Below are 25,577 nucleotides of genomic sequence, written 5' to 3'. Positions count from 1 at the left end.
TGGAGGGAAAGAAGTGGTTTTGTGACACAGTAAATAGTTATCTGGGTTAAGGGGAACAGAGGCAGACAGGATGCTATTATGAAAACAGAAGCAGGACTGTGGGGTTGAAAGGGGGGGAGGCTCCACTTAACTGACAATAAGATCTGACTTTCCTTTTTCATTTGATATTCCTCCAATATGAAAACAGTGATTCAAATCCAGTTTCTACTGCCTTTCAAAGCTGCCTTGGTTTTTAGAAAAGAACACAAAAAAGAACACGTAAAACCAAAAACTCAACCCTCTTTGACGCTCTGTCTCTTGTTGGCAGTTAGATGAGAATACGCACTCTGTTAAACATTACAGCCTGCAGCTAGTCAGTTTAACTGAAGACATATTTGACACAGCCTCAGGTTTGGACCTAAAATTAAAAAAAGAAGAAAGAAAGAAAGAAGAAAGTACGCTTGTAACAAGTTACACTGTGGTCATATAATCCATACATTGTAAAATAAGTAATATGCACAAGTAATCCTGGTTTTAAGCTGTTGCCAGGCAACCAAAAGAGAATAAAATGACTAACTACTCAAAAAAAAATTGGCTGTATTCAAGAGTAAGAAGTAAAACAGCTTCTGGCACACTGCCATCACAATATGTGAGGTGTGACAGACGTACACCTCCTTAGTTTGGTGTATTCTCAGGGAGTGTAATGTGTAGCACCCTCTTCATGAGCAATTATAAACATGGACGTTTTTGATCACCTTTAGACAAGTCAGTCATACGTGTCTGACATCTAAAGCCAGAGTCACCCCTTTTCCATGTCTTAGCACAAGATGAAGCTGCATCTCTTTGTATGTATTTATCTTTAACAGCGCACCATTCTCTCTGCCAGTAACACGGTTGCACCAAAAGCAAAAGGTTGAGAGATTACTTAAGTTTTAACAACGACAAGTGCAGAAATACTCAAGCTAGAATCGGATCGGGAGTATGAAAGTCATCAACTGGAGGAACTGCAGTGATAAAGATTGAACGCAAGCATCGCTGCTTGGGTTGGCCGTAAAAGCAATCCAGCTCAAAGTGGGGAGTGTTTCTTGCGCCCTCACAAGCAAACACACATTTCTTCCAAGACAGTATGATACAAAACTAAACTAAAACAGTTTGCTCGAAACAGACGATGATCGCTCCAGAGGACAGGGTCAGATGGAAGAGAATGACTTGCTGTGATAACTCCTAGAGGGAAAAGCTGGAGCAGAGGAAGTACCAACTGAAAAGCCTTCACATACAGTAGCACAATCCCATCACTTTGTTAGTAGAAACCCTCAGTCAGCCGTTCAGATTTGGAGAAAACTGTCGTCGCATTTCCATTACCATTAGAATCATGGAAAACCTAAATATTGCAAAGACAAACCTGTAATGGAAACAAAAAATAAAAATGGCAAAAAGCTTTTTACACGTTCAGACATGTCGATAGTCCAGTTTCATCTGCTCGTCTCGTCTGGATGTGACGTAGTCGGTCAATTTAAAGTCATCAAAATGTGGTTTCCAGCTGTTTTTGGCCTCATTTATGTGACGTAGTTATGCTATAACATTACTTAATCATTATGCATCACTGCATTACATAAAATTGCTTTTGAATAATCGTTTGACTGATCAACTGCTGCCTTTGTCTTCTGTTGACTATTTTTGCAACAGCAGTAACAGCAGTCACAACAATTAGTCCAAAACTAAAGATGTTTTCGTCCATCTTCTTCCAAATCTAAAAACACCGGGCCCTCTGCAGCGGTACCTTTGGCATTGTTTCAGAATCGTGCGAGGAGGTCCAATGGAAATCCACCTTGTGGCATCAGAAAGATATATCAAAGTATAATTATCCAGGGCCCCTGTCTCTGTCTCCACCCTGCTTCTGATTATCCTGCATTTGTTACACCTTGAAAGTTAGTAGTAGCACAAAACTGCCGCGAGGCGCCTCCCTTGGAAGAGGAGATGGAAGTCTGTTGGAGTTGCTGCTATGAACACAGCTGTAAGTGGAGCTGGTTTAAGAGAAAAGGGACAAAAACAGGCCTGTGTTGTCATGTGGACTTTGGTACCACGAGCCAGCAGCAGGCTGTTTGCTGGTTCTAGCTTCATATTTACCACCAGTGTGCCACTCACTTCTTGCAACCAGCAAAACAACTTCATCACAAGTGTTCAGATCTGTGTCTGGTCCCCATGTCAGCGTGTGTGTTTTTCACGTCTCATATGAGGATTCCTCTGTTTCCAACTTCCCCTGAAGCCCTCCTTTCTGCGCTGAACAGACTGCTGTGTTGATTTTCTCTAAATGTGTTGGTTTAGCTGTAAACGCCTGCAGATTCAGACTAAGTCCGCGTCTTACAGGTTGTAATTACGTCCCTCCAGTGAAGTCTCACTTCAGATTAAAGTAGGGGTTGCAATTTGGGTTCAGGTTAGTAAAACAAATAGTTTAAGAGACAAATCAGGCATCCTTGTTTATTTAAGTTAAACAAGGAAGATAAATTAATTCAGAGCGGTTTCACTATAAGTTTTACCGCCAAGACTTTAGCTATTGGGTCTTTTTCTCTTAAAGTAAACCAATAAATTCGGTTTATTAACATCCATGTGATGATTTTACCGTAGTTGTTTTTCTGGCCATGTACGAGTCTGTGCGATGAGACGGAAGATGTTTGGGGATGTGACAGGGCTAATGAGGCGGTTTTGTGAACATCAAAACAAAATCCACTTAATGTGACATCACAGATGGGGGCTGAAGCAGTTGGAGATACACACACACACACACACACACACACACACACACACACACACATGCATGCGCTCACACACGCACGCACGCACGCACTCACACAATATGGACAGCTTTAGCTCTACATGTCAGTGTTTGATGCGGCAGCTGTATCCTTTCTTGATGAGTTTGTTAACCTTTCTTCTGTAAAATGTGTTGTCTTGGCCTTTTAAACTTAAATTTGTATGTATCTTTCACTGTAACTGTGTTTTGTTTTTGTTGTAACTGTGAAGCACTCTGTGTCTGTGAAGGACGCTGTACAAATAAAGCTTACTTACTTACTTAAATTTCTGTTACAGTAAAAGAAAAAAATCAGTCCAGTCCTGCTTTTTAAATAAGACTAACATCTTAAAATAATAGACGACTTCTAATTTTCCTATAAGGAGAGTTTATTTTTTATAATGACAGTATTGTATTTACCTTTTATTCAACAGTATTATTCTGAGCCTGATTACCTGGCGCTGTGTTTAAATGGGTTCTTACTCTCGTGCCCTTCAGTTTTAAGAGTCATCAATAATGAAAGACTTGGAGAGATGAAAGGTAACTGATTCAGTTAGTGTGACAGGTCAGCAGCCTGGACTTCAAAGAGGAGCTCTCAGATGTCCAAAAGAAACTGGTTTTAAAAGCATCTTTACTGGTTTGAAACACACAGTTTGTGTAAATGAGTGCACCGACAGGCTTGTGCGGGGGTGGACTGCAGAGTTTGATATGTAAATACAGTCTGGCGAGTTGTTTATGAAGGCACGTAATGTCCACATCTGACATGCAACATGGTTTTATATTTGAATCATATGTAATTCTTGCTCGGGGGCCGGCTAGTGTGTGCGGGTATTAACAAACTGCATAATCTGTCTTTCCGTGCAAATTTCCAGATTATGGAGCACGTCCACAGTTACAGGCCCAAGGGCATGACGAGACTCTGGGTTTTAATCTCAGGACTCAAATACAACAAAGAATGACATGAAACTAACTAAATCTAAATTGTAGATGTAGATGAAGAAACATAAAGTGACAACAAAGAGTAACAATATAAACATCACAAGACAAAATATACATGACAAGCAAAAGACAGATAGTGAAATAATTTCCAAACAAAGATACAAAAAGACAAGAAAGAAAATGACCACGAAGAAACATTCAATGGCTAAAAGTCAAGCAAAATTACAACCAATGCCCCAAAAAAGCAGATCCATTTCACCTTGAATGGGGACAAAATATTGAAAAAACATCTTTCTAGGTGAAATAATGAAGGTAAAAAAAACCAAAATAAGCTGTATTTGTCTGTTTTTTATTTGGAAAAAAATAAATGTATGTTTGTTATTTATTCAAGAGACAAGAAAAGGATTTAATGCAAATGGTTAAAACTCATGAAGATACCATTCAGGATAAACAAAGAGATACAGGGTGTATTCCTCCAGCTTTGTATCCGGTCACATGGGAGAGATCCACAGCAAAGGTGATGTCACCACAAGGGGAGTCGAAACAGGTTGCCATGGTGATTGGCAAAAGCAGTTGTGTTTGGTCCAGACTGGGTGGTTTGCTGCTAAGTCTCAGACAGACATGCACAGGGGAGATCATGATAAGACTTGTGCATTGGTTTGTGTGGATTTGTGCACTCCCCGTGTCATCCAATTACCTCTGCACGCAGCTCCGAGGTGATGTACACCATGTCATCTCATTATGAGCAGTAAAACAGATTCAGAGGATATTACATAGGGCAGTTACAGCACAGTAAACATATCATGCAAAACACAGTTTGAGAGTGTTCTGTGTTCTCCGCATAATTAAGTCCAGAGGTGTGCTTCATGAATTTGTGTCTGGAATCTGTAATGAATCGCGGTACATACTCTCGGAGCAAGTGTCACACCTTTTTCCCCCCCTTTTGGTTCCAGTTATTGTTCTTTCAGCTCTCTGACAGTTTTGTAGAAGCTGTTGTCGTGACTACCAAACGTGGTTTTACTTGGTCAAATCCCTCCAATTATATAACTATTCCCATCTGCAAGTATTCACTTTCTGAGGATGAGGAAGACATGCCAAAATGAAATTTTAGCTTGCGGAGCACATTATCCTATGTCTGCAAGATCCGGTATTGAATCAAAATCCCTGATGAAATCAAACCCAGATTGCTGGAGCTGGCCTACATAGAGTGATGTGTCTGAGCAATGTTGCCTGTGCTGCCTGAGTGCTCAGTCCCTGAAATGCAAAAACCTTTTCCCATTTCCTTTTTTGCATTTTCCTGGTGACTGCAAAAAAGCATCAGTAAAGTTATGGTTAATATTGCCCTTTTAGTATTGTAGTAAATGTAAGCATTTAAAAGGGGCATGCTTTTGTTTTGTTTTTTGCTTGTAAGCATTTATTAAAGTAACTTTGTTGACTATCAAAAAGACTTTGAGATACAAGTAACATTGCATTGCTAGTCTCAGAACCCAGGTGTCAGCACATCAAAGTCCACGCATTCAGCTGGGCCCATTATGTTTGACACCCAACCCAGGTGGTAAACTAATCCATCCAGCCAGACCACTTGGGTAAAGACCTGGCCACCAGGCACTTGCCAACAAGCCTCTTCCAAAAGGCCTGGCTCCAGGGACCCCGGGGACCTTAGTCCAGGCAAGGGACATTGAGCTGTTGATTTATTTGTCTCCATACGAATATCCCGAATGGCACTTAGTCAGGCCCATCGTGCAGAACCACTTTGCTTTGAAAGAGCCTAATGTGGCACTTTACCCAGACACGTAGCTTCTGGACATGTAGACCCCATCATCATGAAAGGGTGGTGATTTGATAAAGGGCAAGCCATGCTTCACCAGGCTTTCGGGTGCTGTTAACCTTGATGATGGATATTGTTTGGCGATGGAAGAAATACTTTGGGAATCTTTTCAATCCCACCAACGTGTTCTTCACAGAGAAAGCCGAGGCTGTAGACCAGGGGTCACCAATCCTGGTCCTCGAGGGCCGGTGTCCCTGCAGGTTTTAGATGTTTCCCTGCTTCATTGCACCATGATACAAGTGACTGTGTCATTAACAGAATTGTGCAGCCCTGGATGACAAGCTGATGACGATGATTAATTAGAATCAGGTGTGTTAAAGCAGGGAAACATCTAAAACATGCAGGACACCGGCCCTCGAGGACCAGGGTTGGAGACCCCTGCTGTAGACTCTGGGCTGGGCTTGTTCATATCTGGGACAGTACCCCTGGTTTGACGGACTGGGGTAGTTGTTCCTGTTTTGGAGAAGGGGGACAGAAGGGTGTTTTCCAATTACAGGATAGTCACATTCCTCAGTCGTCCTGGTAAAGTCTGTAGGGTGCTGGAGAAAAGAGGGCATTCACTAGCTGAGCCTCAAACTCTGGAGGAACACCAGATGTACAGTACCATCCTGGCTGTGGAACTCCGGACCAGCCCTCTACCAGGGTCACAGAGAGGCATAGGGAGTTTGCACAATCAGTCCAAATGCGTTTAGTGGATTTGGTGAAAAAGCATTTTTCTATGTCCCCTGTTGGATCCTGTGGGAAGTTCTCTTAGGCATCGCTACGGGCTTTTCAGTCCATGTACAAATGGAGCAGGAGTTTGGTCTCCATTGTCCTGTGTACGTTGTGTTCTTAGTCAAGCTAATAGATGGCTGAAACTAATATATAATGCTTTTCAAGCAGGTGAAATGTCTTTAAGTATGGATAATGGATTTATAATGGTCTTCTCCCATCATCTTCAAGGTCTGCTGACTGACAAGAACAATTTGCCCGTCGGAGATGAAGACGATGAGCGGAACCTCAACTACAATCCGCCGGCTCAGAAATCACTGCAGGAGATTCAGGAAATGGACAAAGACGACGAGAGCCTGGTGAAATACAAGCAGACTCTGCTTGGGCCAGAAGCCCTGACCGCAGGTGTGTATTCACTTACCTGTGGTATAGGTGGTGATTCACTCTGGTGGTGACTATTACTGCAGACCTAATACAAATATTCACTTACTGTAACAGCTTGGTGCATAACTCACACACAGTGCAGGAGATCTGCTCACCTCAGCATGTTTAATCCAGTCGGCAGGCTTTGACAGCTGATATCAGTAAAATAGCTCTAACTCCCTCACTGCTGTAACTCAACACCACCTCATCTACAGCTTAGTAGCATTGAATTCATGAGGAAAGGGCTTTTATGAGAGAATTAAACAGCAGGGAAAGGAGGATAAGACCTTACCGTCAAACAGAAGCTGTAAATCCAAACTTGTATGTTGAATATTTTTATCAACGGACGATAATAAGTTTGGATATAAAATGAAAAGTAACTGATTGTTTAACCTCATCAAAGGTGCAACTTGTGCCTTGTCATTCCACTATTACTGTAGTGGATTAATTAAATTGGTCAATCAGTCTGCTGCCAATGCTTCAATAGAAAATGAGATGGATTTAATTAGATAAGCAGTACAAATTGCAGTCCTTTTCCAAACTTCCTTCACTGCCGTACACTGTCAAACAGATTAAATAAATTATTGAATTGCTTTCTCCTAACTCCAGCTCAGTTACAAGAAAGTCTTTTACCAAATTTATGTCCCAAAGATGCAAATATATGACTCACCAAGTGAAGTGTTTTAATGTGCATTCTCCAGTGATAAACTCTCTCTGTTCTCCAGACCTCTCTGGGCCCAATGTGAAGGTGACCAGACTGACCCTGTTGTGTGATGACGCCCTTGAACCAGTCACTATGGACCTGACAGGTACAACACAATACCCTTATATCGATCCGTTGTCTCTGCTGTTATAGGCTTCCATTAGAAGAGGTTGTGGGTGGTTTTACTCCACATTTAATATTGATCTCATCTTGTGTGTTTGTTTACTTTCTTTTTCTTTCTTCTGCTTTGCTGTTGTCATCTTCTTTTATTCACATATTGGCGGGTGGGATTACTGAGGTAGTGCACTGCTGCCAAGAAGTGGTATGGAGGGGTAGTTTGCTAAGTCAGTGGATCCTACTGGGTCTTTCACTTTGTTGTAGACACTAGTGCTGACAGAACCGAGGAGGAAGTTGGCTCTCTTACAGTTTCTGCCTCCTAGGATTTACCCCTGGCCCCCACTTCTAATGGAAACCTGCCTATTGTATAACCCTTTCCCCCTACTGTGCTCACCAGATTTGACTTCTCTATACTCAATTTCTACCCTACACCAAGGCAAGACATATCCCGTCCCAATATACTGAATGGTCTGCATTTATATAGCACCTTTGTTTAACCTTTTACAGGTTCTGCAAAGCGCTTTAGAGTCTATTACTTAAACATTCAGCACTTATTAAGCAGCTTACATGCAGTGCAGTGCTTTCTTTTTAAAAATCACAGATGAATAGGCATATATAGAGGCAATTTAGGGTTCTGGGTATTTCTCATGGATACTTCAACACATTGAAGGTGTTGGGGATCAAACCACTGATCTTCCAAATGGCAGACCAACCCTCTAACAGGGGCCACAGTTGCCACTGCAGTGAGTCTACAGTGAGGGGTTATTGCATGTGAAAGGCAGGGAAAGGCAAAATGTTTGCTTAGTGCTGACATTTACCCCTGGGTGAAAGCCACAGGCAGGAACGTAGAGGGATGTGTTAAAGATCTGCATGCATTGCACTGTGTGTTCAAATTGTGAGGAAAAGTTTGGAAAATGTGCACGTGGGTGTGCTTTCCACCTTGGTTTTATTAGATATAAAATGAACTTTGTTCCCCATGGAAGGATTTCCTTCATTACAACCACATTTGTATGCAGATTCAAACACGAAAACAAAGAAACAAAGATCACCTGGTTGCTAGGTGATGCTGAGTCCGTGCTGTGTGCTTTTCTCTGATATGAACACAGAGTGATGGGAAGCATCACATCTTTTAATGTGATTTCAGATGGATCTACTGAACTGCACCAAATAGGAAGAGCACATTGTCCCTGCACATCAAACAATTCAGTCTGCAGTGTTTAGTCCTCAATGAGAGATGATAAGGGAAATGGAAGATAGATGGAAAATCACTTGGGTAATCTTGAGTCCAGCTTGAACGGACAGACAGATGGTGCAGCTTTGGAGGAGATTTGTCAAGTCTGAGAAAATGATGAGGTCATTGTGAGTCATCAGACTTACTGCAGCGCAGGTTGGAGATACCTTCTTAACAAACTGAAGTTATGTGTTTAAAAAAAAGATGTGGGTGTTTGCAGAAAATGAAGGGTGGATATGTAAAATATGGATGTGGCCTTCGGGTCTGTGTAAAGCCACCGAGGAGGTGGTTCAAGCCTATGTTTTTTTTCATGGCTTGTAGAAGGTGAAACCTGTGATTGTAAAAATAACTAGTAGGTAATTAACCTGTTAACTTATTTCTAATTTTTATTTGTACCTCAGTAAACTTTTTTCTAATGAATTCATTGCCTTTATCACTGGTTTTAGGTCTCCATCAACGTGAGGCTATAGTCATTTTGTTAATTCTGGTGTACAAAGCAGAGTAAGCATTATGACATATTGCCATAGCCATATTGTGATGATCATGTCTCTATAATGGTAATATTGCATTGTGGTTCGCAATCAGATTCACCCCTAATTCACCCCGAACACACAGAGACCAGTATTCACATGCAGAGAATTATTCTTACGTTGAGACTACACAGACTTCTGCAAGTTAAGATCTGTGATGAGCAGACAATGTATTTGTGTTACATGGTTGTATCTGGTGTTCTTACATGCTTTACCTTGTTGACTGCTGAGACTCTGGAGACTGTAAAAGGGCAGATGTCTCCTCTTTCAGATTGGGTTTTGTTTTAAGGCTATTTTAAGAAAATTGCAATAGAAACTAGAAGAGAAGTATTCCTTTTCCAGTAAAAGCAAACTTGCAGTTGGAATGCTGCTATAGGCCTTCACACTGCATGGGGACACGAACATAATCCTTTGAGTAGTGCCCCTTACCCTTCTTCTCTCCTCTTCTTCTCTTTTCTTTCTTCAACCCAGTTCACAAATATTGATTCGAGATATCTCATCAGCATAATTGCGTTCCATTGTTCTTGTAGTTTGTTGTGCTGGTCTGCCCCCTCTTTTCCTGTACAAATTTGCAGGCCAGAGCTTCCAGAGCTGCATGCTGCCCTGCAGCGTCTCTGTCGTCCACCAACTAACCATGTATCAGTCATACATACATAGAACTCATAGTTCTCCCCCTCACAGATATTTAATACTAATGTGTCTTTTGTACTTTTGACAATATAAATGTGTCTCTCATCTCTATGTTCTTCATTCTCCCTTTCTGGTCTCCCTTTTCCTCCTCTACCCGGGTGGCCTCCAGCAGGAGGGCCCCCCCTTATGATCCAGGTCCTGTTCCAGGTTTTGTTCCCTCCTAAAGGGGAGTTTTTTCTTGCCACTGTTTGGCTTAAGGTTTTTCTCCCACTAGGGGAGTTTTTACCTGCCATTGTTTATGTAATAATTGCTCGGGGGTCATGTTATGGATCTCTGGAAAGCGCCCAGAGACAACTTCTGTTGTAATAGACGCTATATAAATAAAATTGAATTGAAAAATTGGAATAATAGCAGAATTTGAAAAAGAGGTTTGTGATGTAGAATCTCTTTGTTTTTATTCTACTCTACTCTATTTCGGCCAAAAGATACTGAGAGGTAACCGTTCAGGAAAACAGCACTCTCGTGTCTGTGCTCTACACTTCCCAGAGGATGAAGCCCATCCAGAGTCTGGTTGATCATATCTGAAACCTGAGACGCTTTCGACCCTGCTGTAGTGGAATAATGGGGATGAACTAAACACGGAGGGAAAAAATGCATCTTTGGAAGTAACAAATGGCCAATACTAAGACATTTTGACAACATGGTCCAGCACATGCAGTTGTGCTGGATCAGGAAGATCACTACAATCACTTCTACTGGTTGTTGAGAAGTTTAATAAATACAGCAGCCATCACTATTTCAAATAGGCTTTTCTACTTTTTCCCTTGAATCTGTTTTGTGAGAACGAATGTGGGTTTCTGCTCTTGAAGAAAATAGATAGAAACAGATCAGTGAATGCAGGTTGAGAAATTTACCCTCCACCATTAAATCCATACAGTAGCTGCAGTCTAATAATGGGATGCGTTGGCTTCATGTTACAGTTAGAAAGCCAAGCTTGCTGGACCCAATGCCAAATGGACTTTCCACAGAAAGCTGAATGCATTAGAGACCCCATTATACACCGCAGACTCCACAGCATTGTCTCTTGTATTGTTGTTGCCGTAATGAAAAAGAGAAGGAAATGCGGCAATACTGGGTCAGATACGTTGTGCCATAGTGAAGAGCATTTTTCTGAGCTGAGCTCCTCAAAGGAGAGAAGACAGGAGGAACTTAGTCTCACTCTTGACCATTGGAGACCTTCACTTCTACAAAGATGTTTGAGCCTAAACATCTCACATCATAACTTTTGCTGTCAACTATCAATCAGACGTCCAGACATTGTGATAAAAAGTAGCCAAGTGTTTGGTACATTTGCTTTGCTTTGGACCAATTATAATGCATATAATATCAATCTCAGTAAATACAGAGATGTGCAAAGGTTTAAGCTTGAAGCAGAAGATTAACTAAAAGGTGCCATAAAGTTATTGCACTAATTATAGTATTTTGAGGTCGCATTTCTGCTTTGGGTTAACACCTTACATTTCTTTAATCTCTTAAAGTCTCTGTGATCATGTTTACTGAATAGTTACAGAACTGCATCTATAATCCAGATAAAAGTTTGCTCATTCAAATATTTTTGAGTTTTGCAGTCTGTTACTTTATTCTATCTTTGCTTGAATGCAGTAACAGAGAAACTTCATTACCTTCATTATAAGCATGATCACGAGAATGGAAACAAGAGCTAGAGATAGAGTAACACACAGTTACTTTGTGTGTCACGTTTTGATTATATCCCTTTCTGCTTGGGAGATCATCTTGCCTGTGACTGGCATCAGCATCTCTTCTCCTCCATTAAAGGTAGGCACACTGCCATTAGATGAGCCACTTTATACATATACAGGAACTGAGTAAGTGTATTTTTTTTCTTTCAATTCTTTTTGCATTTAGATTATTATAATTACTGCTGATGTACTGGAATATGAAAAAATGTTTTTGTCTGGCTCAGCATGCAGAACAATAGTGTCAGTAGAATAATATGGAAGGAATTAGTTGCCACTAGTTTAAATCATACAGAAATCTATATGCAACATATGCAACACACAATGGTAGCATATGGTGTGTAACGTGTGCACTGTAATGATCACGCTGCACAAAACAATATCCTCGACTGATTTTCAGTGTTATGGCGCACTAAATCCAAGAGGTTGCTTTGTTAAACATTCATGTTCCACACGCTGCTTCATGCCTTTGAGTAAGCATGTGGTTGCACATTAATGCAGTTGCACACAGCAGAAAATGCCCTCATGCTCAGTTTATTCGGTCAATAGTACTGGTAATTGACTTAATGAGCATGTTATATTCAATATTAGATCAAATGGTTATTAATTTAGTTCATTTACATTTCATTTAGATTTTTTTTAACTATATGTGCTGCATTTGCAATCGCTTGAAAGCCATTCTATGACCTATGATATCTTTAACCCCATGGGGGCATATAAAGCCACTGACAATACTGTACTGAGTGGGAACAAGCTGGCTCTCCTTGTAATACCACTTTGCACCACTAGTGGTGCACTTGGTTGGGATTGATGTCTGATTTTTCCAACAATTTAGCTTGACACATTTACATGGATAGTCACGGTATTTCAGACCTCCAATACAGCCGGTAATGTGGGGAAAATTAAAAAAAAAAAAATCCTGATTTGGTATGACAGTAAGGCTTTGATAGTGGTGTGTTTAAGGTGTGTTTGGAGAAAGTATGGGCCGAAATAGCAGCTGAAAGTTCATCCATGCCAGAACACAAACAATAGATAGTGCTCATCATTTTACTGTCTCAGCTCTTTTGGGAACATATTGTAAAGCTGCAATGAAAAAAGGAATGGATATTGACAAATGGCATTAAGCGGATGGGAGAAACTACAACTATTTTAGGTTCATACTGAGTGCACAAAAAAAGGCAAAGGAAGTGTAATAATCCAAGAATATATGAATTTATTTGCATTTATTCATTTATTTTAATTTTCTGAACTGTACCAACTTTTCCTTATTCAGGGTTGTAGTTTTGCATACCCCTCTGTGTCTACTGAAGCATTTTTGTAGCGAGCTGAGCTATGCACGTACCCAAATGCAGGAGATATTAAGGCAACAGGAGTGCCAAACAAAGTTTTTTAATATAAACAAACAGAGCTGCTGGGGCAGGAATCAAAAATCAACACACCAAAAAAAGCTTCCACCACAAAACATAGAAAATCCCCAAAAACCATGAGAGGGTAACATACCAGCACAATAGCAAAGAGAATGAATACAGGTGGACTAGCAGGGAGGAAGGGAAAGACAAGACAAGTGCAAACAATCAAGAGCCATAGAGCAGGGGAAGTCAAACCAAGAATTGAGCTTTCAAAATAAAAGCAGGAAGTACTTACATTAAGCCCTAACCCCAGTCGGTTAGTCAGTCTGACCCAGAGTTGTGAATTGTTTCCAATAAAATATAACTAAAACCTACTCTAAAGAGTTAAACGCTGTTAGATAGTATCAGATACTAAAAAGTATAGTAGCAGTTTTTGTAAAAGCTTTGTCTTATAGCCAAGTACAATCAAATATAAAACTTTGTTGTCTGTCATTCTGTGCCTAAGTGTGGTAATAGTTTAATGGATACAGCAACATTTTGGGGATTTTCTCATTTGCCATCAAACCCAGAGTTTAATAAGTGAGTATATGCTGCTCTCTTCTTTGTGAATCGAATACATCAGTATGAAGCATTGACTGTAAAAAAACAATACAAAGACAAATCATTTCTGAAAACCGGTTTTGAAGCCCATTTTTCTTTGTCGTGTGCGTGAAATCAAACCAAAACGGTTCTTTGAACCAGGATGTAGATATGTTTAGTTCTGCCCTAAAGTCTGACATTTTAATATGGGAGTCCATTGAGATTGATTTGCTTTTGGAGCCAGTCTCTAGTGGCAGAACCTGCAATAAATCGTAGTTCCGCATGAGCCTTAAGCAGGAAGTTTGATGGTTGGCGCTTGGTATGAAGCCGCTGCCTCCATAGCTCAGCATAGCAGCACTAGGAGAGGATCCTTAGCCTCAATGACAAATTAAACTTGCTAATATCTCCACAATGTTTTTTATCTATATTTTGGGGTTTTTACATTTTTAGCTGGTGAAGTAATAATTATGTAAAAGGAGTTGCATCAATCTCATCAACAACTGCACATAAACTGTATTTTGGAGCCATGCCACTAACCTGGGCGGTGTCATTGCCTGCAGTGGAATCACTCCACCGTCCGTCCGTCCGTCCGTCCGTCCGTCCGTCCGTCCGTCCGTCCATCCATCCATCCATCCATCCATCCATCCATCCATCCATCCATCCATCCATCCATCCATCCATACCTGTTTATTACAATTCAGGGTCATTCTGATCTGCTCGTTCCCAGTTCCTTGTATGTCTGTGCATCTTTCTGCTTAGGTTGTTGTGCCTAATTTCAAATAGTTATTTCCACAACAGGTAAATGCACAAGTCAAGACATTTGAATAAGCCAACTTTGGAGTTGTTTAGATGCTTATTTTTTCACTTTGGCTACATATGGTGATACCCTTCCAGTGACTATGCTCAGCTAGACTGGCAGGGGTATTTTGTCGGATCAGGTTTTTAGGTGCAGATTACAGAGACATATTTACCATATTGGTTGATGAAATAAGTACATTTGTAAAATGACTTATCCATTTAACTTGACTGATCTACAAATGTTTGGAAATTGAATCTATAGTTATGCAATAAATTGTATACAGAGAGCCTATATTAGCCTATTACAATGATATATTTCTAGCCACTTATATCTATACCTACAGGGCTCTACAAGAGTGTTATATTCACTTTTAAAATGATATCCGCTGACCCTCCTTATGTGTTACGGTGACAAGTCTAGAAAACAGATAAGACTGCGTGGCACATTTTGTTGAACAGATCACAAAAAGATGGCACATTTATTTTTTTGCGAACAGATTCATTTTTGAAAATCTGGGCTTTTTTGTGATAATTGCAAAGTGGCAGCCTTGACTGGAAGCCTGCTGTGTTCAAGGTGTGGTCTGCACTCGTGCGACCGTGCAAGCATACGAGCACGTGTGTGTGTGTGTGTGTGTGTGTGTGTGTGTGAGGAGAACAGGTACACAGCCCCCCAAACTGACCTATTTTTTCCCTCAGAAGCTCCCAGCATTTTTTTCCCTCTTTCCTCTAACTCTGACTTCCTTTTCTCTTTGTCTCCTGAGACAAGAGAAAACAGAGGAAAAGGTTTCATGCTGTGGTTCACAGAGGAAGACGGGTTGAGAGAAATGAGACCAGAATACAAATTCTGAAATATCTCCAAAAAGTCAGTTAATGAGAAGCATGTCAGGTTTTAATGGTGATTCTCGGCATACTACAGATTCAGGACTTCCCCGTGGCAACAGTAAACCAATGTTGGATGAATTATTTTACATAAAGTGACAAAATGTGCCAGAAGTGTGTAAATATATTTCTAATTTGGAGACCAGTTGTCTGGTCCCACATGGTGCTCTTCTGATTGAAGTGTGCTCTATGCACTCTTTGTGTCGCCCTTTCTTTCCTCTTGTCTGCCTCCCTTCCCCCTCAGATCTCTACCATCTGTTTTTTATTCACCCCATTCTTTTATCTCCCCTCCATCTATTCCTCCTCTATCCCTCGCTCTCCATTAGGAAACACTCAGGGCTCGTGGTTGGCTTTAAATTGACATATAAAGTGATTAGACAGTCGATGCATTTCTGATGGTTGTGTGCTTTTACAATTGCCCCGGGATGCTTTATTCCCCTTCAGCATGAACTCACTCAAGCCCACAACACAACTAAGTCAGTTAATCGAAGAGTTCATCTGGTTTTTATGAGCAGAATGAATTGACGGAGAAGCATGCATGTATGACAGTTGGATTGGAGGATGACTGAAAAAGAAATCAGTAACTTAAGATATCATACTCATTCCACCAGATTTGATTGAAAACATGAGAGGAAGATTACTTTTAAAATGTATGTATTCAAGTTCGAAAGTTAGTACCCCCTACATGTTTTTTTTTGTTTTCTTTATTTTTTTGTGTGTAAAAACATGATTAAAACCATCTGATCATAATGGGTCCCAGTATTAGAGAAATGCACTTCAACCGGACAACAATATGCAACTTTTTTTATCGTGCCATTAATTATTCAACAAAAATTAAGCTAAAAAGTTATAACAATCCTACCACAGAATTTCAGATGGCCTCATATTTGCCTGGTAAATGCTCTCATGGAGGTGATTGTTTACTCAGTGACTGCAAGGTGCCAGTGTCCTGTGGCAGTGAAAAAAACCAAAATTATTGCTCCTCCAGTGGGTATGAAATATTTCTGCTGATATGCAATGTCTGTTTGTTTGTTTATTTGTTGTTGGGTTTTTTTCCCAAACATGGTGCTGGGTGTTAAGGCGAAACAACTCTATTATGGTCTTATGTGTCCATGGGACATTATTCCAGAACTCTTGTGGTTTGTTTAAATGCAACTCACATTTTGCAACTCACTCATAATTCCTGGCAACCCTTCTGTCACAACCACGCTCAAAATCCATGGCAGCATTTGATCATGAATGTGCAGGTAAACGGACACCCATCCTGAGTCTGGTTCTGCCAGTTTTCTTCATGCTAAAGGGTTTTTTTTTACTTTCCACAGTCACCTGCTGCTTGCTCAGGATAGGGGATTGTATCAAAGAAAGGTTTTGATCCAATCTGTTGGTGTCTTTAGCAAAGCAATAATTATTTTGTTATCTAATTGGGTTTGTATTAATTGGACTAATTTGGAATGAGGTGAACTGTATTGTTGAAGCGCCTTGGGTTGACATTTTTTGTTATAGGCCTTGCATAAATGAATTGAATTGAATTGAATTGAAAATAAATGCCACTTTTTTAAAACCAACAATACAAAAGATGCTTGGGAGATAAGCTCTCTCAATTGTGGGAAGGTGGAAATTGTCATTCATATAGTATATCAGGTCAGCATCTCCAGCATTGCAGGCATTTTTAAATGAGACTCTGTTACTTTCCATGGACGAGAAACTGTTTAATGCAGTGGGCAGTGTAAATGCAAGGCGTGTTATTGCAAGTTGCAGGGGGGGAAGAGGAGTCAGGAGGCATTATCGAGTGGTAATGCATAACAAGAGCTAGCTGATGCAGCGATGGGTGCAGGAGATGGAGCGGGTGCTGGTGTTCCACTGGATCCATCCTACTCTTGATAGCAATGGGATTTGCAGAGGGGCTTCCCCCAGAAATCATACTAATCAAAATATGACCATATGTTCCTGTGCCTTTCCTGCTGTCGTTGATCACAAGACCTTTTTTCTAAGGCTCTTTAATTTGTTAATGGCCTGAGCTTCCTTTTTTTGCAAACCCGCTGCCCAACATTTTAATAGCCAGTTGCATATTATGGTCCCTGTAATATGTGGATTTACGGTGTCCTCAGCCCTGAGGCCGAGGAGCTTGCAGACCTCCTTGTCTTGTTATCAATAAATCCCACCCAGGTCCCGCCATCCATGTCATTCTGTTCCCATCAAACCTGATCCATGATTAAGTGTACACTGGAAGGCGAGTTATTGGCTGGGCCAGCTCGACACCCGACCCCATGTCAGTTAATGTATAAAGGACCGGCAATACGCTATACTGGTGTAATAAACACAGGTTAGCCGAAATAAGAGACATAGTGGTTCACACATCAGCAGACCGTCACACCAAATAAACTGCACTTGTTCAGTCTTTTTTTAATGTTATTATTATTGACTTTAATAATATAAAAAAGTAAAATCCTGAAAGGCTTGGGATTTATCTCTTGTTTTTTATTTATTGATTTTTTTATCTATTTCTCATCGTTATACACTGTCTCATCTTAGGGTAGATTACCTGTGAGGTTCACTGTTGTGGAAAAACCTATTAAACGCTCTTTAATATGGTCTTTCCAACAAAGTGAATATCTGGACTGAAACTGAGTGTCTAAGTTACCAAGAATAAGACTTGAGAAATGATCCAGATCTTTGCATGCAACGGGGTCAGAACCTACATCAGACGTCTCGATGCAGAAATTACAATGAAACAAAGGAAGCATCATGTTTTTAAAGCATAAAGGATGATGACCTAAGAATGATGATTCATTCTTACGATTCTAGTGGACAAAACATTGTTGTGGTCGATGTTAATCTCTTTGGAGCAGACTAACAGTCTGTACACTAAGTTGGCCAAGGCTGGATTTTTGTCGCTCTCAGCAGTTTTGATTTAATCAAGTGGCCGAGGCTATATTTTCCATCACATCCACTCTTTAGAAGACCGGTAGCTGCCTTGATTTCCATTTTTAAGCAATATTTCTCATGGTAGCGTTGAACTCCAAATTTTTCATAATTGGTTTTATAATCCTTTCTGGACTTTTGTGTAGCAAGAATGGCTTCTCCAGAATGTTTGCGTATGTCTTTCCCTCTTTGTGTTAACACACACCTGAATGCTCCAGACCAGCAAACTGCCAAAACATCTGTTTTCAGAAGTCAGTTGATAAACCTCCAGCTGATAAGTTTTAGAGGTCTTCGTTTGCCCTTCGTTTGCATCATCAGCCTGATGTTTAAAAGCACATAGATGCAACTTACCTTATTAAGGGAGGGTTATTATGTAAAGCACTTTGCGCTACTGTGTATGAAAAGTGCTATAACATAAAGTTTGATTTGATTTGATTACCCACATAACTTTTATTTTTTTGTATTTTTTCTTAAATAAACAATTAAACAGACAAAACTCTGTGATCTGATTTATTGTGATTTTTTGGTGAAACTCTGTGATCTGAGGGGGAAATAACTTCCAGACAACTGGATAGCGAATACACCAGTGTACTATTTCAGCTATTCCAGCTCCTCTTTACCTGTTTTACATAATATGAGGGTGTAAAGACAGAGATCTTTGGTTTTGTGTGTGCTTGCAGGAGATCTGAGCACTCTGAAGGAGAAAAACTTCACCTTACAAGAAGGGGTGAAATACAGGATAAAGATCAACTTCAAGGTAAGATGACTAAAAGCTTACACCTCTTCTGATTTATATTTCATTTTTTCACAGGGTGGAGAGCTTCATAGCATGTTTTCACGTGGGTAGTTGGAGAGTAAATCACCAGTTTAATCATAATACAAAATATCAATCCAAAAGATGCTGCCAGTATCACAGAAAGTGACGCAATACAACATTGATGCATTTCTATTCATTATCCACTATCACTCTCATTCATATCAAATCCCAATGGGCAACTAAAATATATATTATAAATATTTTGTTTTATTTCTGGGCTCTACAAGAACTTTAAATGGAAATCAATGTGTCCTTTTAATAAAAATAGATTTCACGAATGCCACTTGACAGCATGAATTGGTGATGCTTACACGTATTGACGTCCAATAGATGTATCTATGCCGTTTGTTCATTAGATGATCAATTTATTGATTGCAGATCAGTGAGTCTTTACACCCCTACAGACTGGATTACTTTGAGCATATGCAGGAACAGAACATCAGGGTTTTACAGCAACTTTTTGGCTGGGGGTGCCGGGGGGTTTAGATGGTGCTGAGTAAGCTACCATGAATGTGAAATCAAACCACAACATCAAACAAGACCATTATAATCTTCAATGAACTCTTTCAGCTCAGTTCACTTTAATAATGCTGTTAAAGATTAATGTTAGCAGTAAAGCTTGTTCATTTCACTATCGGTAACTCACTCGGTTCACCTCATCCTAGCTAATTTGTCTTCTGATGAAAAATTAAAAAGGCACCTTAGCCCTGAGGATAAAAGCCTCCACACACACACACACACACACACACACACACACACACACACACACACATATACATTACTGAGCTTAGATGCTCAGTAATGTGGCAATTTGAATGTGTGAAAGAAGATTTAAAAAGTCCTCTGAGGCCCCACAACATACTATTAAATGAGCTCTGAATGCAAGCGAAAGAGGCCATCATTAAAATGATTAATCTTAAATGAACACTTAACTTTACAGCACTTTCAGGTCCTCTTTCCCACTCAAAGATCCTCAAGATAAAGCAACATTATCCATCTTATTCCTATTGTACAACCTCAGAGGAGAAAAACAGAAGGCAGCCTTTTAGGTGTTTAAGGCCGACAACACAATAAAAAAAGGAAAAAAAAGGAAAAAAAAGTTGTGACCGTGCAGATTTTACATTTTTTTAATATAACCATTCTTTTTCACAGCACTTATTAAATGTCTTGGCTTTGAGGAGGTAAAGCAATGATGCATTTAATACATTTCTTTATTGCATTCAATCTTCAAACATGTTTCACGGTCATCAACAGTACCAAGATGTACTATTTTTCTTTTTAAATTGTCTTCATATTCTTTACTGACGACAGGTCAAAACTCCAAGCAGGCCAGTCTGTTATCAGTACCCTGTTCTTCCTCAGATTCACTGTTCATTCATGTGGTTTTGCATTGTCCAGTTGAAAAAATGTATAAATGTCCCTGGAAAAGGCGGCATTTGTTGCTGTTCTTTGGTCTTAAGTGCAGATCACACAGCATCCATTTGTGCATACACAGCACAGTATATATGTTTACTGTACGATGGTCCATCCCGGAAACCTTTACATTCTGTCCAAAGGTGTCCAAATTCTGTAAGAATATTGTAGTGTTGGAAAAAGGTTTCCCAAAGTACTTCCTTCTGTATGGGATTATATCAGCTGTTGATGAATCATGCTTTTTTGGTGTAGATTCCTCCAGTGCATTTAACACCATCCAGCCTACATTACTATGTAAGAAACTCCAGAAGACACAAGTGGATGCCTCCACAACCACCTGGATTACCGACTACCTGACAAACAAGCCACAGTTTTTAAGACTGAATGGTTGCGTCTGAGCAGGTGATCAGCAGCACAGGAGCACCACAGGGGACTGTACTCTCACCACTCATCTTAACTGGACACCTCAGACTTCCAGTACAAGTCAGTGTCCTGTCATCTGCAGAAATACTCAGATTACTCTGCAGTTGTGGGGTGTACAAGTGGTGGACAAGAGACTGAGTACAGAGAACTGTACAGTTTCGTGGCATGGTGTGGGAGCAGTCATCTCATCTTGAATGTGAACAAAACAAAGACGATGATTGTGGATTTTAGGAGAGCCAGAAATAAGTTGAAAATGTTTTCCATCATGGAAAACTAAGTGTTGGAGGAGTGTAAATACCTCTGTGTTCACCTGGAGAACAGACTGGATTTGAGATGCAACACTGATGCTGTTTATCAGAAAGGACAGAGCAGACTTTACTTCTTTAGCAATTGAAGGCCTTTCAGCAAAGATGTTGAGTATCTTCTTTGCGTCTGTTGGGAGTCTGTGGAGAGTTCAGTCACATCTGCAGTAATCTGCTGAGGAAGCAACATCAGAGCCAGCGACTTAAAATACCTGAACAGACTGACAAAGAAGGAGGGTTGTGTTTTAGAGACTGTTCTGGAGCCTCTGGAGCTGATTGCGAAGGAGGGTACTTCATAAAGTGAAGATCATTGACAACCCTAAGCATCCTCTTCACAACACAGTGATTCAGCAAAGGTCTTCAGCCAGACGCATGCAGCACAGACCCCTACGGGAGATCTTTCCTGCCCACAGCAATAAACCTCTTCTAAGACTCTTTGAAGAGACTGAAATTAAATCACTGCTGCAACAATTTCCCGTCGGGGATAAATAGAGTATTTCTGAATTTTAATTTGGATAACACAATTTTGTCAACAGCAGATCTCATTTTCTCCCATGTGGCCAAAGGTGGTACTGCTACATCCAGTGGGTTTAATGGGTTCATACTTTCATTGACAGAAAAGTAAAACATTTACTGTTTTTTTCCTATCTTTATTCGTTTTTATTATTCAATTCATCCTATTCTTTTCTAACTTGATATTACACAGTATATAATACACTCTCACTCTCTGATTAGAGGATACATCTTGAAACACCTATTGATAGTGACACAAACTATGGACAGGACATGATGGTGTAGAAGTTTGTTAAGACAAATGGCATCAATATAAGTCTGTGAGTAATCCTAAAGTGGTATTCCAGGAATTCCTCCCTGAAGATTAATTAAAATCAGGATGAGAATCAACACGCAGCTCAGAGCAACTCTGCTGTGCTGTGAGGACATCTGTTGGACAAATGCTGTCACCGCCGTCTCCCGGAGCCTTGAGAAGAATATGCTCTAAATCTAAAACTGCTTTGAAAGACCACAATTTCAGTCATAGATTAAAAGAATATTTGATAAGTAATCAAAGTGAAGTTTAAACTAATACAATTATGTGAATGTGTGTGTTCCCAGGTAAGCAGGGATATTGTTTCTGGCCTGAAGTATCGCCATGTGACCTACAGGAAAGGAGTCAGAAGTAAGTTCAGTTCACTTTAGTTCACTCCTGTTAACCACAGTATGAAAATTCTTTGAAAAGTAGAGCTGATAGATTGATATTCTTACCCCCACCCCCCTCCTTTTTTCTTCAGTCAACAAGCTGGTGTGTATGGTGGGAAGCTACGGCCCTCGGGCGGAGGACCAGGAGTTTCTCTGCTCCCCTGATGACGTGCCCAAAGGCCTGCTGTCCCGTGGCCAGTACCTGATCAAGTCCTGCTTCACTGATGATGACAAGAACATCTACCTAAGCTGGGAGTGGAACCTCAACATTAGCAAGGACTGGAATTGATAGCGTGAGACAGACAAAGCTTCTCTCTTCTCTCTTTTCACACCTGCCCTTCATCCCCTGCTCCTGTCCTCCCCCTCTGTCATCTTCTCCTTTCCCTGGTCTAGACAGGAAGCTCTCTTCGCCCTCCTCCGTCTCCTCTGCTTTCTAAACCTTGTTTGTTTAATGCATCATACAGACAGGAGTCCCTCTCTCTGCCTTTTATCCCTGAATTATCCGAACATTCACTTCTTTTCTTTACTTTCACTTTTCTTTCCCTTCATAGAAAGTCAGTCCAGCCTGTTCGAAGCACCAAGAGAAGCAGAATTTAAATATGACAACATGATTTTGTTGTTGGAAAAGTACAGATGCAGCTGCAGAATCAAATAATCTGAGTTCCTGCAACTTTTTTTTTCAGTTTACTGAAAGAGGAAAGAGAAACTCAAAATGTTACATGTTTGATTAGCAGACATACTCAAGGAGACAAGGGGAAATATAGGTGTAGAATATTTTTGGATACCAAAGTGGATCCCTGGACATGTCAGAAACAGGTCAGAACGTCAGTTTGGAAAGGGGAACTGGACAAAGACATACAGCTCACAGAGGCAGAGAAACCCCTCAGGGCCAGAGTGCCCTGATCTGTGTGTGTGGTTTTTTTAATTTTGTAATTTTTTTTATTTTCTATTCAGTGTGGCTCACACCTGCAGAATACCATTGTTTCTGATGCGTGACAAAGTAAATGTGCATCTAAAAGAATAGATTAAAAGGAAAAGTTGCACCACTCGCAAGTTTGAGCTGGTTTTACGTTTTTGATCTATCTGTATGTGTATCACCGTAACACCCCATCGATGTCAAAACTTGCTGAGTCAATGGCATTTTTCTATATCATTAAAGAAAAATGAAATCCGCAGGGCATTTCACTGAAAGAAAGAAAAAGAGGTGCGTTGATATTCTATGTGTTTACTTTGTAAATCATCTGCTTTAACCAGTTGTACATAAAATATCTGTTTGTTGTTGTTCAAAACACACACCAACCGGGGAAATGATTGTTCAGGTAAGATTTTGTTAAATGTTAAATTTTTTTCTAATAAATCCGTGTTTCATGATTCTCTCTGCTACATGATAAAGCATCAGGTCTTCAGGAAGCAAAATAAGTTGGAAAGTCAAGAAAAACATTTTATTTTTTGGTGGAGCATTTGAATGTTTCGTTTGCTTTCAAAGCGACAGATTTTTTCATGTGTTTGTGGCGCTTTTTGAAAGAGCACACTAGTGAACGACTTTAACTGAACTGTGTATATTGTAGAAAGAGATGCATGTATGTCCTTTAGGATTTGATACTATTCTCTCTGAAACAAGAAAAACAAAAAAAGAACTAAATCTCTCCTATCCAAGGATACAAGATGTGAATGAGATTATGCAATGTGGCTAGAAGGTACTGGAGGAGGAGAACATGGATATTCCTGAAAAAAATAAGAAATATCATTACTGTGCTGAGTCTTTGGATATGCTTTCGTCATTGTAGCTGAACATATTCAACACTGAAGTACCATTTGAGTGAATCGTTGTGGTCTAAGACTAACTGTAAATGTTGGCTTGTTGGGTGTTGCATGGTTTAGCAAGATTCCTTCCTTCCTTTTTTTTTTTACAACTTTATTCTGAAACTTAATGTGACAGAAAAAAAAAGAAACTACGGGTGAATATCCAGATGGCAGTGGTTGCCATAAGCCGTGGATACAGTATTTACAGGGATGGTTTTAAAGGCACAGAGCTGGAAAAAAGCTGCCTGTGCCTCCTGTAACAATCAAGTCCTGCATCTTCAAATAGTGGTGTCAAATCTAGTATCCTGTATCGTTCAATAAAGGCAATTCAAACAACTAGTCAGTTGTCGTCTATGGAATGTGTGACCAGCAGAATAAAGAAAAAAAAAAGCTATCTAATGACCGAACTAAATGGTCTCATTTGGATAAGCAGCACCTGGCTGCAACTTACCCTTTTAAATCCTTCTGGAAGCAGTGAGAGGGTATTCAGGATTGCCCACAATTTAATAATAATAATAATAATAATGATTATTGTCACTATTATTATTATTATTATTAGTAGTATGTTATTGTTGTTGTTGTTAATAATAATAATAATAATAATAATAATAATATTATTATTAGGGCCTGAGCCTAATGAACCTAATGGCTCAACAGTGTCCCCTAGAAAACTTCGTGCCTCAAGTCCCACAATACGGTTTGACGTACAGTTGAGGACGATATTATTAGCCCCCCTATGGAATTTTAAGTTTTTTCAAGTTTCTGGCAAGATCCTTTTGAGCAGAGCAAGGCGGTTCTAACAGAGCATTCCTGAACATACAATGTGTCATTATATGGGCCAAAACATTTATATTTGTGCACCAAAACATTATTATGTAAGAAAAAGCTAAAATGACCAGGGACATTATTATTAGCCCCCTTTAAGAAATTACCATTTATTAAGTCATCACACAAGCCACTTTTATGCAGTGATGTGCTTAACCTTCACAGGTGATGTGCATAAAGGTAATCAGGTCAAACAGGTGATTGCACTCAATTCAGTTAAGTTAATTAACTCAAGCCAAAACATGGTATAAAAGCCTCATTATGGAGCTGGCAGTTGAGGAAGCAACATGCCAAAAACAAAAGGAGATCAGTGTGGACCGCAGAATAAGAATTATAGATGCCCACAAAGCAGGGGAGGGATATACGAAGATATCCAACCATTTCCAGGTGTCAAGGACTGGAGTGAGAGGCATCATTCAACGCTCCAAAGACAGCAACACAGTGCAGAACAAGCCTGGCAGAGGTAGAAAGAGAAAGATTTCAGAGAGACTGGAGAGGAAACTAGTGAGAGACGTGTCTAGAGACCCCAGATTAACTTCCAAGGCGCTGGCAAATGACTTGGCCACATCAGGAATCATTGTCTCGACCATAACTAGAGCTCTGCACAGGAATGACCTACGAGGGTGCAGACCAA

The 25,577-nt window shown here is 40.1% G+C and overlaps 1 protein-coding gene across 1 annotated transcript in view; it reads left to right on the top strand.

Annotated features, from left to right (window-relative positions):
• The window catches only part of LOC133422398 (rho GDP-dissociation inhibitor 2-like), a 31,519-nt gene extending 7,072 nt beyond the window's left edge, over positions 1-24,447 (top strand). The window contains exons 2-6 of the mRNA XM_061712374.1: positions 6,477-6,650; positions 7,394-7,477; positions 18,844-18,920; positions 22,232-22,295; positions 22,408-24,447. Coding sequence (XP_061568358.1) covers positions 6,477-6,650; positions 7,394-7,477; positions 18,844-18,920; positions 22,232-22,295; positions 22,408-22,604 — 596 coding nt within the window. The 3' untranslated portion in view covers positions 22,605-24,447. The remainder of the gene's footprint in view (positions 1-6,476; positions 6,651-7,393; positions 7,478-18,843; positions 18,921-22,231; positions 22,296-22,407) is intronic.
• Positions 24,448-25,577: the final 1,130 nt, after the last annotated feature.

The sequence above is a fragment of the Cololabis saira genome, chromosome 21 (assembly GCF_033807715.1).
Source record: "Cololabis saira isolate AMF1-May2022 chromosome 21, fColSai1.1, whole genome shotgun sequence".
In the NCBI taxonomy this organism is placed as follows: Eukaryota; Metazoa; Chordata; class Actinopteri; order Beloniformes; family Belonidae; genus Cololabis; species Cololabis saira.
Note: the sequence above shows the minus strand (reverse complement) of the source record. Positions and strands in the feature narration are given on the sequence as shown.